Here is a 16,480-nt window from a genome sequence, read left to right on the forward strand (position 1 = left end):
TCTTTCGACCTCTCCCTCTCTGGAACCGCCCCAACCCCGCCCTGCGACCTCTCCTGTCCTGTTCATCCTGTCCTTTCCACAGAGGCAGGAAGGAGGGTAATGCTGGCGGCAGCCTACACTACTTACTGCCTGCACAGGTGAGGTGTCTCTGAGTGAGATGGATTCTGTGGAACTGCCATCTTCCGTAGGGTGCTGATACTGAATAGTGTCTGTGAAGGCAGATCGGTGGGTGATGCAGGGGGCATCCCACAGCTCCCCATAAGGGCACCTACCTGTCTGCCTACAATCCCCTTTCCTAGGGGAACTGATGCCTCCCCCACGACATGGGGGAAGGCATCCTCCACCACCTCGATGGCCGGCACGTGATCGTCCGCTTCTACATATTAGGGGTGGACCCCACCACCCACCCTTGGTTCTTTTCTTCCAACTTTCTACAGAAGGAATAACACAGATATTTATGCAATCCACCTGTCTCCCCAATATCCCTGTACATGGTATCTGTCTCTCCTGTCAATCCAATAGAGGTATTCAATGTATCCACACATCCCTCTATCCTATACATCTATCCCATACAGCTATGCACCTGTCTGTTGAGAAACCTCCCTATACCATACCTTTATACCGAGGCGGAAAGCAGCCTCTGGGAGGTCTGGCAGGCGGGCACATGGGGGTGCTGCCAGCAAGCAGCCACATTCCCCACTCCCTAGAGGGTAGGTGGCACACCACCACCTCCCTGAGCTTGCCAGGCCCGGCAGCCACAAACATCACCCTCCTTCCGTCCTACGCCGGAAATATCAAGTTCTCTGAGGCCTGGCGGGTGGGCACACGGGAGGTGCCACCGACAAGCGGCAACACCACCTGCCTCCTAGAGGGGAGGCAGCCCACCTTCGAATCCACTGCTTGTACACAGGGCCAAAGTCAACTGGTGGCTCCATTTGTGTCGAATGAGAGTTTCCTGGGGGTGTCGGATTTGGAAATGTATAAGTCCAAGATCCGTATTGCAATCTTGACCAAACTTGGGTGATGGCTGGAGGAGAGCCTGCTGATCACTCCCTGTGAATATGGACTCTCTAAGTCCAGTGGGGGCCGTTCTGGACACCCCAAAATTTGAACGGGACATGTCCGTTACTGTTGGTCTGTTTGTGTTTGTCGACGGCAACCAACTATTAACAACGTGTTCGGGGTTTTTTCCCATTCGTGCACATGTCTAATCAGGACTGCTATAATATGTTTTACTTGTTGTTCTTATTAACGTTGTTTTAAGCAATTATTCATCCAGTTAATCTTTATAGGTGGGCCCAAAAATATTATAAAGACCAAAATCATTTCAGTCTCATGAAACAAGAAGTCAAGAAAATGTTCTTTCTATGAAAATAAAAGCTGATAAAACAAGAGAGCTGATATAAAAAAATATTTTTGTTGTAACTAATGGTCTAATTTTGGGATAGTTTCCAAATATGTTTAACTTGTGACAGCTACGATAGTCTCATATTAAAGCAGCTTCATGTATAGGACAAAATGCTGTATTTTAATATTTTATACCCGCCAATTTTAATTGTTTTGATGTTTTAATGTTTTTATAATGTTTTTACTGTTTTAAACTGTCTGCCGGGGAGGGTGGTCTAGAAATGTGATTAAATAAATAAATAAAAGTGAGGATAGCACTTGGCAACAGGGTGCTTGAGCAAATTTGAAAATCTCAACAAAACTCAAAATTCCAGTGATCTTTGAATTGGCCTTGTTTAGTACAGAAATAAGGGGTATGTTGTACTTCATCTCCATCTGCTGCTTTAAACATTATTCATCCATCACCTTTATGGCTTGTTGAGAGCCCTCAGAGGTGTCTGGCTGATCATTGCTGGAGTAGAGCTGGATGAGATAGGCCTGGGTGTGATTTGGCAGAGCTCATATTTTATTTTTTTATTTTATCGTATTTGTATTCCGCCCTCCCCTCAAGCAGGCTCAGGGTGGAACATATTATCCTATGTTTAGCCCACTGAAAGCACTTTCATGACTGCGGTAAACAATCTATGTGAATAATAGCATGTGATTGTTCATCTTGCCTCATTTCATTGTGTATATACATGCTGGAAAGCTGTAGTCAGTTTTAGCTTATACAGTAATAACATAAGATTGCTTACGTTTGTAACATACTATTGTATTTACATGTGAGAACTGCATAACAGTTAAGACAGCCCTATCTTTCATGTCAGTAAGCATGTCAGTAAGTAAAAGTGCATGTCAGTAAGTAAAAGTGCAGTTCTCTTCCTGGGAGTAAACCCCATTGAATAGACTTGAGGAGGTTTCTGAGAAGACTTCTTTAGGATTCCTCTCTAAATCACTTAATTTAAGAGAAATTAGAAGAAATACTCCCAGCAGAATTTATTGCATTGTGCAGTCAGTCTGCTACTTGTAACTCTGCTGCAGTAAATATTTGTGTTCATAGTCAACAAGGCTAGCCCTCAGCCAGAGGTTGTCAGCCCCCCGTAGTCAGAACCAGGGGATGAGGATCACACCCCATGTCCCCAGGTGAACACATTATTTTTGGTCTGAAACAGAAGTGACAGGTAACACCTGGATCCAAGTCTTTAAAAATTGGCCCCAAGTGCTATGACATACTGGGAATGATGTAATCACCAGGGGATGTGGGCACAAATGTCTTGTGCATATGCCAGCTGGTAGCATTGCTGTTCCCCCAGTGGGGACAGTGGATCCCCCACTCTCAGCCTCCCCCCCCCACTCTCATGGCCAGCAGGAGAAAAGGCATAGGAACGAACCTTCTGGACTGCACTCCCAGTGATGCATGATGACATCACTCCCAGGAGTGAAGTGATTATATTGGCCCTAGAAGTGATCCTGGGCTTTGTGCCAGCTGATGCAGCCCATTTTGGGGGCCCAAGTTGGCCCAGGGCAAAGCCCAAGAACACTCCCAGGGCCTCTGCAATGACATCACTCCTGAAAGTAACATCATTGCTCTGTTGCCAGAAGACATCCTAAAGGTAGGTACTGCCCCCCCACCCTGGAAGGTAAGGTGATCTGGTAATCTTACCATCCAGCCTTCTCACATTCCTGAATGCCGTTTTCTCCTTCCAGCCAGGTGAGCAGCAGTGAGAGGGGGGCAGCAACTGGTGTGGACTGGAGTGGGGGGATCCCTCACTGTAGCAGGAGCCCTCGCAAGCCTACCCCAAACAGATTTTTTAAAAAGTCCAGTGCCACCATAAAGGCTAACAACATTTATTTCAATTTGTACTTTGGTGAGTCACAGCTCACTTCCTCAGATATGAGCTGTGAGTTATGACTCACAAAATCTCATATTGAAATAAATGTTGTTACTTTGAAGATTTTTTGTTTATCTTGCTGTAACAGACTAAGATGGCTACCTGTTTGCTACTAAAACATATTGTCATCCACACTACTTGATGCAAGAGGTGTGGCCCAGAGTCCCTTACTGTGCTGCCTGCCTTGTGACACTGTAGGATATTCTGAGACATGCCTCTAAGACTGTGTAACACTTCGTTGACTACGTAATGCTTCATTCTCTAAAAATATTGGTAGCCTTAGCAACAACATGGATTGCTTGTATGGTTGGGATGGCTCTGAAACTCGTCAGTCCTCTGGAAGTCAATAAAGGAGGTTAAAAGGGTTTAAAATTGGTAAAAGGGATAGAATGCTATTTGCATGTTTAACCTCTGAAAAGACAGGACACTTTTCCTGAACAATTGTTCTTGTCATATCTTTTACTGCATTTTGGTCCAGTTTTAGCCTTTCACCCATAATATCTCATCAAATTGTTTGTTGTTATTGTTCGTTGTTGTAGTATTGTTTGATATTAATAATAAATGCTGGATTTTTGTGCATATCACAGTTATGATTATATATTGAGGAAAAGGGAGAAACCTCTCTCAGAAAAGAAGTTTATGCATACATTCAAGACCTCCGCATCTTTCAGTTTTCTTTGCTACTGTTTAGAGCAGAGCAGTTTTGTTTTCATTCTTAGCATTAATCTGATATAAAACTTTGTGTGTGTGTGTGTGTGTGTTGCAGATATTTTGCCTAAGTTGGGCATGGCATTTTCATCTGTGCTCTGTACTGAAGAAGGAAAAGGGAGGGGATGTCAGGGAAATATTATTTGGGGTGTGCAAATGTTGCTTGGAACGAAAGCGGTATGCACTGACTCATTAGTTGTAACTCTCTATTGCATAGAAAAGCAATGGTGCAGTTTCCAAAAAAGTTATTGTGTACTCCCTCCATGAACCAGTGGTTGTTGTCAGGGCAGAATTTTAGCACTCATTGGCTCAGCAGACAGGAGTCTAAAAGCAGGCTGTAGTTTCTTGTATTTGAAGTATACATTACCATCTAAAGGAAACTCTATAAAATCATTAATTCCAGAGGCTATAATTATCTAAACACACCCTTACCAGGAATTACAATTGTGCTCTAATATCAGTGTAAGAGCCCCATGGCGTAGAGTGGTACACGGCAGTTCTGCAGCCCAAGCTCTGCTCAAGACCTGAGTTCAATCCTGGTCCCCTGAGGGTAAAGTATAGATGACTGGGGAAGGCAATGGCAAACCACCCCCTGAAACAAAAAATTCTGCCAAGAAAACGTCGTGATGCTATGTCCCCCCATGGGTCAGTAATGACTTGGTGCTTGCACCGAGTAAGTCTTACATGGTCTCTCTCCAATAAAAAGGGCTAGAAATTTTAAAAAATTGAGCTGGGAATCCAGATAAAATAGTAGATCATGACAGTAGGTCATGTTGCAATTTAACCATTTTCCATTTTTTTTAAAAAATTCTCTCCAAAGCCCTCTAGTGGTGACACTGGCAATGTCAGCTGTGGGGACTAAAGCAAGGCCAATATGGGTGGGATCTTCAGAAAAGGTAACCTTCACATCCACAAAGCATACAAAGAGGTTTTGATTGTGATCTTTTCAAAAAGATTGTGTCAAATCAGGTTTGGGAAAGATCTCATTATTTGTGGGAAACCTAGGAAGTGGACAATGAAAGGAAAAAAAATGTGTGGATGTTCCAAAAAAGCCATCTCTAGTTGAGATGCAAAACTGGAGCAAAACTTCTTGTGTGGTAGTAACCTAAGTGAAATGTATGTATAAAAAAATGAAGCTCTGCCATTTTTTGATCCCAACTTAGATGGTAATAGCCTAAAGAGGGCAGGTGAAAAAAATGCCTGATGTTACAAAGGTGATCAAGGATGAGTTGCATTGGGAAGTCTCTGATCCTAGGTAGAAACCCAACAGTCAATTGTTCCTGGGTCCTGAGAGGCAGATTATAGACTTCAGATACTTTCTTAGGTTGCTTAACCCTATTTATATATTGGGCTAGTTCCAGACTTATTTTTTCCAATCGCAGAATGGAACTTTCCTGATTCATTCCTCCCACTGCAACCTACCTACCTTCACAACATGCTGCAACAGGAGGGTAGGAGATCCTGGGGAATTACATGGAGGTGTATACAGCAGGAAGGGGAAATCAGTGGAAATTGCCAATTCCGCTGATTCCGCACACATTGGATAATGCACTTTCAATGCACTTTATCAATCGTTTGAGGTGGATTTTTTGTTCCACACACAAAAAAATCCGTTCCAAATGATCTATAAAGAGGATTGAAAGTGCATTATCCAACGTGTGCGGAATTATCCACTGTCTGGATCCAGCCCATTACTTTCATAATCTCAGGTGTAGTCTCAATTCAGTGACACCATATAACATCAGCAGAATCTCAACTGGTTTAATGTTAAAATAATGGTAGTGTAACCATATAATTATATGTGCTCAGTCTTCAGCTCACATTCATCTAGTTCGTCTACTTAGAAATGTATGTGTGTATTTATTTACTGCATATTCAGACCTACTCAAGGCAGCTCAAATAATAAAATCATAAAATTATAAAACATAAAATCAGTTTTTAAAAAACCCATAGCAGAAATTTGTATGAAAACCCTGAGCATAAAAACTCAAAAATTCCTGATAATCATTGTTGGTAGGAAAGGATTACATAGGATTAGAGATGGGCATGAACAGCAATACGAACTAAAAAAAGCCACGAACAGCCCAATATGCTGTTTGCGAACAAGTTGTTTGTGAGGCCCTGTTCTAAATGAACAGGTGATCATTGCCAGCCTCGTTCATTGCTGTTTGCTGCTGGTCATCAAGCCAGACAGTCTGGCACCTGCAATCAATTTCCATGGCAGCTCAGGCAAGGATTGTCTGAACTCTGTCTGAACTCTTGCTGTTGCCCTGTAAACCCCAATCTAAGCCCAATTTAGCTTCATAGGCAGGTCTTCCTTCCAGGTGTGGACTGGAGCTCCAAATTTGTTACATGCGGAAAAGACCAGGGGGGAAGGGGCCCCCGAGCTCTGGCTTTCAGGAAGAGACAGCTGCTGTTAGCGAGACAGGGTGAGTGCATTAGAGCTTGAATTTTCTTTGTGTGTGGTAGGATAGGGATCTACCCCTTCAGGTTCCAGGGGTGCTGCCAGGCTCTAGGGCCAAGCTATTATTTATTATTGGTACCTTTCCTGCTGCCTGCTCAGTTAGGGTTTCTGGGAGTGGTGCGGTAGGGATCTTGATGGCTGGAGGAGAGCCTGCTGGCCCCCACGAACAACGGACAATGAACATGTTTGTGAACAGAATCATATTTGTCAATGTTCATTATTCATTGTTCGTGGATGGCAATGAACAACGAACACCATGTTCTGTTTTTTTCTTGTTAGGAGCAAGCACTAGGGGTTTGCTTTATGAAACCCCCAAGTTGAAAATGTATGAAATTTTCTGTTTCTGGTCATTATTATGATTTTCCAGAATAGTAACAAATACAGGATGCTTTAGAATTACAAAGCCTTCTCCCTAAAAAAAATCCATTCAGCAGGCATTTTGTTTTTCTTTGATTCTACTGATTTTCTGGGCAGTGACTCTGGGAAGGCAGTTTCCAGCCAACTCAAGCCAGGCACAGCGCCCAGCAGAGATGCTGTTCTCGTTCACTCCTCTTCCTTCCCTCCTTCCTTCACAAGGGTGGGTCCTTTTTTCGTCTGCATGCATAATATGGGGAAACCTTGTTTAGGATTCCCCCCCAGTCCAATTGCCTTGAAACTTGAAGATTCCTTAGTGGAGAGGCAGCCCTAGCTTTACTGTAATTTTGATGTCATTTGGTTGAAAAACAACCAGTGCAGCACCCCTGAAAGGTGAATAATGGCACAACAAATAAATGGGATGGGGAGGGGGTGTTTTGCAAGGGAAGCCTTCTTCATTCTGTGAAAGGAAATAAACAATTGACCGCAACAAGGAAGGATGGCAAATGCAGAGTTTTCAATGAAAAAATAGAGGGGTTTGGGGTTTGTTTGTTTTTTTACTGTCAGTCAGTGCAAGAGTAGGAAAATGAAATGGACAATTTTTTTTTAAAAAAAATAATGCTGGTGGTCTGCTGCACTCTCCTGGTAAACCACTGCTTGATGGCCATTATAAGAATCAGCAGAGGGAAGTGCAGCTTCACAGAATGACACCTACTTCAGCTCCCTGTAAAACAGAACTCTTTTGTTCAATCTGCTTGAAACTTTGGGGGGTCTTTAAAGGGATGACTGTGTTCTGCGCAAATTTGGTGCCATTATCTTTACAAAAAGGTGTCCCAAACCCTTGTATACATTCCTCATTGAAAATTATGGTCCCGAATTCTGGAACCCAAACAAACACAGAGATTTGTATCCCAAACAAGTTATGTCCTATCTGGAAATAAACCATCATGCTAAGAGATTTGTAATTATAATGATTTTTTTTTGTCAGTGCATACTCAGAACAAACATAAAAAACAAGCATCTGTTCAGCTCCAGTAGTCTGGTCAATGGGGCACTAAAAGGTTTCTGTAATGCTGGTTAGAGTTCTGCTTACTCTGCTTATGAATATAGAGTGAAGAAAAATTCAAAAAGCACAGATTTGACAAGGTAATGTGAATTAGGCACAATTTCCATTTCTTGTGCATCTTGCTAAGTGCTCCATAGTTTAAAAAGGTTATCCCTTTTTACAGAAATCACAATCCCATAAAAATTAATGGATGCCCTTATTTCTATACTTCACACTTCCAGAGAGCAGAATGGATGTCATTTGTTTTAGATGTCATAGCTCTAATGTACCCTTTGTTTTGAGATTTTGCTCTGATAACTTTGTGCCCCTCTCACTGATGCAATGGAATGAATGCATCATTTCCTGGCATTGAGCGCATGCCATTAGCTCAAGCTGCCATATCAGATTGCACTTACAGACAGCATAGTAGTGAAATGCATGAGCTGTGATTTAGTTCAGACATCAGCAAGGAGCTCACTTGGGATCCCTTTTGTAGTTTTGTTGCTGCTGTGCTATTGATGAGTTTGCTGAATAGTGCCTGACAAAATTGAACAAATGGCAACATTGATGCACCCCCATGAGATTCTCCACTGAACACTGACAAACTTATCTGAAAGTTAAGAGACAACATGTTTTTTCTGTAAACAATAAGCACCCACCCCTAGGTAATGTAAACTTTTATTTACATTCCTCCCAAATAAGAAATAGTACTTTATGCTGCTTGTAATAGAATCAGATGAGTAGAAAATATTTTTCAGTGCTTTTATTTACTTCCTTTATACCCAGAGTTTCTCCCACTGGCACCCAAAGTGGAGAGGAGATTATTCTCCTCTCCTTCCCCCCCCCCCCCTCCCGCCACACACAACAACACCATGTGTGTGACTAGATGAGTGTATGACTGGCCCAAAGTCACTCAGCAAAATTCCATGGCAAAGCAGGAATTTGAACTTACTTCTCCCAGATCCTAATCCAACACTCCAATCACTACATTGCCCTGGCTCTTATTAGTCACTTGAGAGGTTATTTAATTCAATCATAAAATAGGGTTGCCAGATCCTCTTACCCTCCTAGCAGGAGGGTGGGGACACAGCATTCACCTTCTGGGAGTGATGTCATTGCACAGACTCCCAGAGCACTCCTGTCCTTCGCACCAGGCCGATTTAGGCCCCAAACTGGGTTTGGCCTGAGAATAGAGGTGCCATCCCCCTGCCCAGGACGGTGGATCCCCTGCTCCCACCCTCCCCCTGCCCCCACTTACTTGGCGTGGCACACCCCTATGCCCACAGCAACCCAATTCGCACCCCACAGCGGGCCTGATTCAGGCCAAATCATGCCCCACAGCGGGCTGATTCAGTCCCCTGGTGAGCGTGAGAGTGTTCCCAGTCTGTCCCTTGGCCCATGTGATGATATCACTACCCAGAAGAGACATCATCGTGCAAGCTGGGAGTGTGCACACATGCTGTGCATGCACGCAAACAAGAACACAGGACAATAAGTGCCAGGCCCCTGATCTCCTGCTGGGGGAGTTGGGGGACCTGGAAACCCTACCAGAGAGTGACATTTTTGCAGTGCCCTGGGAGTGCACCCAGAAGGCCTGTTTCTCTGCTTTTTCCTTCTGCTGGCCAGGTGAGTGGGGGGGGGGCAGAGGGTGGGAGCAGGGCATCCCCTGCCCCCACCAGAGGACCAGGCAGCACTAGCAGATAATCATGCAGATGTTTCAAGCATCTTAATTTTATTCCTGCAGATTTGTTGCCATAACAAGTGAGGAGAGGAGAGGGGCTTGTTAAAAACTAATCAGATTGGTCTGCACGTCAGTCACTCAATAGTATTAAGTAATGGTAGAAATACTATTACATAGTCAGATCTGTAATTAATGTATAATCAGATCAGCTACAGTATGCAAATGACTGTAAGGTGTAGTTTCTCTCCTCCCAGGAGTCTGAGAGCTTAACTGCATTAAACACCTGTATATTTTATATCACTAATGTTGTCATGCCTGTCCCCAAAGAATCCTGGGAATTGTAGTTTATTTTTATTTATTTTTTTAAAAAAATCCTATGTCAATCTTCACATGCTACAGTTCCCAGAGCTCCTTGGAAAGTGGCAGTAATATACACAGAGAGTAATATGAGAGCCAGTATAGTGTAGTGATTAGTGTTGGACTAGGATCTTGGACTGGGTTTGAATACCCACTCTGCTATGGAAGTCGCTGGTTGACCTTGGGCCTGTCACACACACTCAGTCTAACCTAGCTCATAAGGTTTTTATGAGGATAAAATGGAGAGGAGTGCCACAAATCCACTTCAAACTCAGGCTTGGACTGACCTTCCCCTACCCTGAGGTAAAACCTCCTCCTCTGTAAGCTTATGAAGCTGTATACTGGGCTGGGCAGCCTTTGGTAACGTGGTTGATATTGAGCTTCAACGTTCTTCTTTGTCCCACCCTTATGAATATTACAATTTGATTACCCAGCCAAGTCTTAATAGGGGACAGATCAGGGGTTTGCACTTCCCTTGATCAGAAACTGGCACACAAGGCTTGGGAAGGTTCAAAAATGTAACTGAAGGTTTATTAACAGAAGTTGAACTCAAGAGGCAGGTAGGCAGGTGTTTAAACATAATGACAGAAAGGTTTGGGTACAACCTCTGGTGTGAGGCACAACACATTTGGTTACTGGCTGCTTTTAGAGGCACACACTGCTTCACAGATGTTTCACTTTATATCCTTCAACACAAACACAGCACTCTTTCCCCTCCTCTCCAGACTTAGGGTGACTCCACAGAGACAGACCCTTCCCAGATCCTGGGCAGGTGTTATAGCTGTGAACTATAATCCTGGTCCTGGCACTGAAGGGGAGACTCCTTGCTACCTCCTTCCTTGGCCCTTTGTACTTCCCAGATCTATTTAGTCTCAGTAGGGATTAGTACTGGTTTTCCCCACTTTAGTCCTAGGACTAACAGTGCTTCACAAATCACAGAGGTCTTTCTGGCTGACCCTCACTGGTCAAAAGCCAGGTTCCAACTCTCCTTCTCACTCCCAACTGACAGCTTCCCCCAACATTCCATCCCCAGCTGCCATTCCAGGCCAGCCACAAGTGGGGAGGAAACCTGTCAATCATAACCTTCTGACTAGGAATCTCAGCGTGTAAAGCTGAGTTCATCACAAGGAGAATGATGTAAGCTGCTTTAGGTCCACATATAGAGTATAAATGAAGTAAAAATATATAAAAAATAAACCAGGCAAGTATAGAATTCCAACATAGCTGATTTTGCCCACTGTTACATGATTCCCTATCTTGATTAGACAGGTGCGCCACATATACCACAGCATGTTCACTGGGCATACTCTATATACTAAAGCATGATCTCCTCCTGCTAGTCATTTACTGTGCAATAATCTACCCTGCACTGATTGGAAAATAAATAGTATATTTGTCCTTAGAGCAACATAATTTTTTGTGCACGGTGGTATCAGAAGTTAAGGTGAACCACCAGCCTCACTTATAGCACTGAAATGGTAGGTTATCTGTTACATGGAACCTTAATGTTTATATATATGATGATAGGGAAAAGTTCATGGCTTGGATCTTATATCTTATTTCCACTTACTCTCCTCTTTAAAAAATGACTTGAAATTAAAAAGAATACTTTTGGTGTTATTTCTCTCCCCAAGGCAACAGGAAGAGAAAGGAGAGAGAAAAAGAGGAAGCAATCCCTGGTAAACAGTAACTTGGTGGTGCATCTGTCCTTTATATTTTGAAGGGTCATTATTTTCTATGGGAAGACCTGGCCAGAAAACTTTGGAGTCCCTGCAACATTTAAAGGCCACATGTCTTCAAACAGCTACAAGTTTCTGTAAACAATGAGTAACAGATACACCTGGTCTCCAGAGGCGATAGACCTGGAGTCCAAGGTTTGGATCAAGGTCTACCTGCTGCTGAAAATAATGTCCCTTTAAATTCTCTGTTTTTCAGAGGTCAAATCTACCATGTGCTGAAAAGAATGTCCCTTTGAACTTTAAAGAGACACTATTTTCAGTCCTGCTGCAGGCATTCAAACATGTTTAAAGGGACATTTTTTCACCATATGGTAGACCTGGACCCCTGGAGACCATATGTACTGTCGATTATTTAGAGTGTTCCCCCAGTTGTTTGGCTGTGTGATGGCCCTTTAAATTTTATAAGACCATTCTTTTCTAATGGCAAGTAGACCGTTTTACCACTTACCACCAAAGAGCTGTTTGGCAGGGGAACTTCCTCTTTCTCCTTCACTACTCCTGTGCCTCTTAAAACACTCCCAAATCTGGGAGATAAATTATAATTACTACTGGGATTTTGGGAGTGTTTGGGGTCATTTCAGGTATCCTTAGGAAGACCTGGGACAGCTAAAATGGTTTTAATTTAAGCTCAGGTATATCTGGAAGTGCACCTTTATTGCAGGTTGTGTGCTGGAGAACATAAGCTCCATGAAAGAGCAAGACCCATGCCTAATGCCAGAAGTATGTACTCCACAGTGGAGAAGTGCCTTTGCAGAGAACAAAGAGGAACACAGCAGAAAGAAGGTATATGATTCAGGCCTATGGGCGAAACTGCCCTTATTTTGATGTATGAAATGTACAGCGCGTTAATAGAAAGGCTGTCCCATTGTAGTAAGTTCTGCTGCACTGACAGACTGGCACCTTAGGGTCCAAGGCAGCGTTTGGACTCCTCCTGGCTACTATACTACACTATATTTCATACAGCAAAGATCATTCATCAAGCCTTTTTTTTTTTTACTTCCTTGCATATGCTCTGCAACAGCATCATTATTCTGAGATAAGCATAGGTTTGCTTTGCCAAATAATGATGTTCTGTAAGAACAACTGCAGAGTACCTGAATCTTTTGGCAGTTATTTGATTGCGTAGGAGAAACTACAGTAACGTTGCATATTAAGCTTGCTTCAGGGAAAGAATCCCAAATGCCTCCTTTTTGTGCCCTTTCCTTGGCAGCACTTAGGAATAATTTCATTTGAGAAGATTTTGTGTGTGTGTGTGAATTAAAGCTTCAGAGATGTAATATTGCATCTTCAAAATAAAGTGCTGAACTCAACTTCTTTCACAAAACGCATGCAAAATTTTCCCCTCTGGATTTTGAGGGCCCTGGAGTGCCTGCCTTGCAAAAACCTGGAGCTGCTAAGAGGGCCATTGGAGATCAGCCTTCATGGGAAATTTGTGTGTGTGTGCGTGTTTCAAAATGTATATAATAGACCTCCATTATTATTCATTGCTATATAAAGTAACCAGAGAAGCAATACAGCAGCAAACCATAGGAAATAGTTTTGTACAGCAGGTATTTTTACAATGCTGTACAATGTGAGCATGATCTTTCCAGTTGTCTGGTTTATCCTACAGCTTAATGTATACCTTTATGTTCCAGATGTCTCAGGAACAGTACGCACACAGGAACACCATGCAGAGCTCAGAAGGACATGTCTACAAAGTAGGGATTTATGGCTGGCGGAAGAGGTGCCTGTATTTCTTTGTGCTACTCCTAATGATTTTAATTCTGGTGAACCTTGCCATGACCATCTGGATTCTCAAGGTTATGAACTTCACAATTGTAAGTATAAGATACCAAAGCTATATATATTTTGGCTGGGGTAGGGGATTACAACGGGCACTCTGCAGGGTTTTTTGTAAATATTTGCAGCTCTCATGTGCAAAATGGTAAGTCTGTCATCTATCTAAGAAAACATCTTTGATGTCATTCAAAATAACTTAATAAAAAAAGGGAAAGGTTGTGGGATTTTTTAATATGTAAATGTTTGCGCAGACCTTTTTTCGCAACTCTGAATCCCAGTTACCAGCACAATTAATGAATGGCAGTGCAATCTTAAACAGTGTTGTATCTTTCTGAGCCCAGTGATGTCAGTACACTTAGAAGGAAGTAACTCTGCTTAGGATGGCACTTTAATTGTAACTGATTCATTTTTAGAAAATTCCTCTCCATTGAAAAAAATCTGCTTATAATGTAAAGTTTTACACAGATAAAGAGGTTAGTGTAAATCAACAATAGTGCCCTGCAAGTATTTTTGCAAGTCAAAATTAATCTAAAGGGCAGAAGTGGCAAGGTTACTTGTTTAAATAAGGAAGTATAGTCTGGATCTAATAAAAGAGAATGTGTGTTACCCCTCCCCCCTTGTAGCTTATCTCTACATACTATTCCACATTGAATAAAACAGTAGTCACATCATCTCATGAAACTTTTTCAGCAGCAAAAGCTGCTAAGAAATATTACCCTATAATAAATGTGTAAAAACAACTTCTACCAGATGGTTTTATGGGCAGGATTTTCTTATTTAAATCTTGTAAAAATTCTTATGAATATCTGTATTGTACTACATCCTCTCGTTTTTCTTTCCCTTCTGCTAAACACCTAATGTGACCAACTGTATTGTTGTGAAAGCCCCTTAAGAGATTGTTTAAATAAATAACTGTACTTTACTGGTGTTTAGGAAGAGGAGGGACCTCAAGAGGATATAGTGCCATAGAGCCCACCCTCCAAAGCAGCTATTTTCTTCAGAGAAACTTATCTTTGTGGCCTGGAGATAAGTTGTAATTCTGGGAAGTCTCCAGCCACCACTTGGAGGTTGGCAACCATAATCTAGACTAAGTGGTCAACGTTCTGCAATGAAATAAAATACAATGTTAGAACCAATTAATCTAAACTATATTTTGGCTCCAATAGAACAATACTCTCAAGAGTAAACTATATTTTTAAGCCAACTTCTTCAGACTTTTCCAGGTGGCTTTATTACTGTGCAATAATTATATGATTGTCATAAAGAGTTGCATTTTTCCTAGTACTCAGTCATTGGCAGTTAGCAGTTAGAGAAAAATATTTTTTTTCTCTTTCTCTCTTAACAAATATGTAAATTGCATATTTGGATCACAACCCATGGGTTTATTCCAGCACTCAGGATACCCCCACCCTGAGCCCATGACAATCCTATACATACTGTGGTCTAGATGTTATAAACATGGAACAGTCCCTGAGCTTCACCATGGCTATGATTTTGGGATCTGCAAGAATAAGACACCATGTTCTTGGTTTCAAGCTGTTTTGACTGCTTGGATGAGTTGAAAGGTGCACCAGCTATTGTGCCGTGATTAACGGCAACTGTGGGCCATGTAAGTCTCAAAGGTGTTCCGAAGCCCAGCTTCTTACACCAGTCAAGAAGAGATTAGTGCAGAATGAAGAACAAAATAAATATTTTTTAAAAAATATATATGGTATTTTTTATTGTTGGATTTTAAACAGATTTGGATGATGCCATGTGATTTTTTGGAGGGAGGCTCGATTTAGAAATCCTGAAGTTGAAGATGCTCCTTTTTTCCTGAAAAAAAGAAGAATCATCTTATTTAGGAAAGATTTTGCAGGATTAAAATTGTTGAGCAAACTTTTTGGAGAAGCACTCAAAATGGCCAAGGTATACTGAAATGGCTACACTTGAAAGCATGCAGGACTGTCAATATTGTTCATCTTTCCTGAAATAATTGTGTATGGCTTTTAATCTGGTGAAACAGAGCACAAAATCTTTGCATGTATCTAACCTTCTGTGGAGTTCAGTTCTGGGAACAGACATGAGGTAGGGAGAAGATTGGGTCTCTGTATTTGGACTGTATTATTAAATGAGAATCACTTGGTGCGTCTCTTCATGCATCATTCCATTTGAGTATTTTTCAGATAGGATAGCTTTGTATTTTCATGATTTTTTTGTGTGACTGTAGAACCTGGGGGATTATTGTTGTTTTTAAAAATTGGGAACCAGTTTATGCTATTTTAAGTCTTGTTCCATTAGGCTTTACCAACCCACATATAGTTATGTGGCTCAGTGTAAAATCAGGATAGTTGGCATCCTTAGGGATATGGGCAGATGCATGCCATACATTTGAGTTCGCAAACAATGCTCAGGCATAGGCAATTTCTGTGTCTCCGAATATCATTTAATGTGATAAACCAGTGCAGGGACACATTACATTGGTCTAACACACTATGAAGCACCAAAGTCTTAGTTTTCTTCTTACTAATGCAGTCTTTTAACAATGATAAAGTTTTTTAACACCAGGAAAAAAATCTAAGTTGCACTGTGTGTACACTATATTTAGTTAACTGAAATGGTTTTTTAATGTTTCGTATTCAATAGTATTTTAAATACAAAAGTAGATTCCTCTATTTATTTAAGTGTGGAATGGGGAGAAATACATACATGCAAGTTCTTATTTTTTCAGTAATGCTTTCTTAGGAGTAAAACAGGTTTTATAATAAGAACTACAAATTTTCTTCTGAAAGGTTACCATAAAACTCAAATTAATGGACTCACAGTGCATTAATTAACACATTCCTGGGTATAAGCCCCATTTAATAGGCTTGAGTAGGATTCTGAGTAGACCTAAGAAAGAAATCCTAAGCAGAATCATAATAAAGTCTATTAAGTGGTGCTTACTCCCAGAAAAGTGTTCTTAAGATTCCACTGATAGTGCAGCAGTTTATGCTAACAAGCAAAAATGTTATTGTCCTGTTTGTATCTGGCTGTACAAAGCAAGCCATTTAAATCTGGAAAGATTAGAAGGCCAGTATTAGTACAGAATTG

The 16,480-nt window shown here is 41.6% G+C and overlaps 1 protein-coding gene across 2 annotated transcripts in view; it reads left to right on the forward strand.

The window, feature by feature from the left end:
- The window catches only part of SGCD (sarcoglycan delta), a 367,194-nt gene that overhangs the window by 15,369 nt on the left and 335,345 nt on the right, over positions 1 to 16,480 (forward strand). For both annotated transcript variants that reach the window (XM_054975881.1, XM_054975882.1), the window contains exon 2: positions 13,264 to 13,446. In XM_054975881.1, coding sequence (XP_054831856.1) covers positions 13,264 to 13,446 — 183 coding nt within the window. The remainder of the gene's footprint in view (positions 1 to 13,263; positions 13,447 to 16,480) is intronic.

The sequence above is a fragment of the Eublepharis macularius genome, chromosome 4 (assembly GCF_028583425.1).
Source record: "Eublepharis macularius isolate TG4126 chromosome 4, MPM_Emac_v1.0, whole genome shotgun sequence".
Taxonomy (NCBI): Eukaryota; Metazoa; Chordata; class Lepidosauria; order Squamata; family Eublepharidae; genus Eublepharis; species Eublepharis macularius.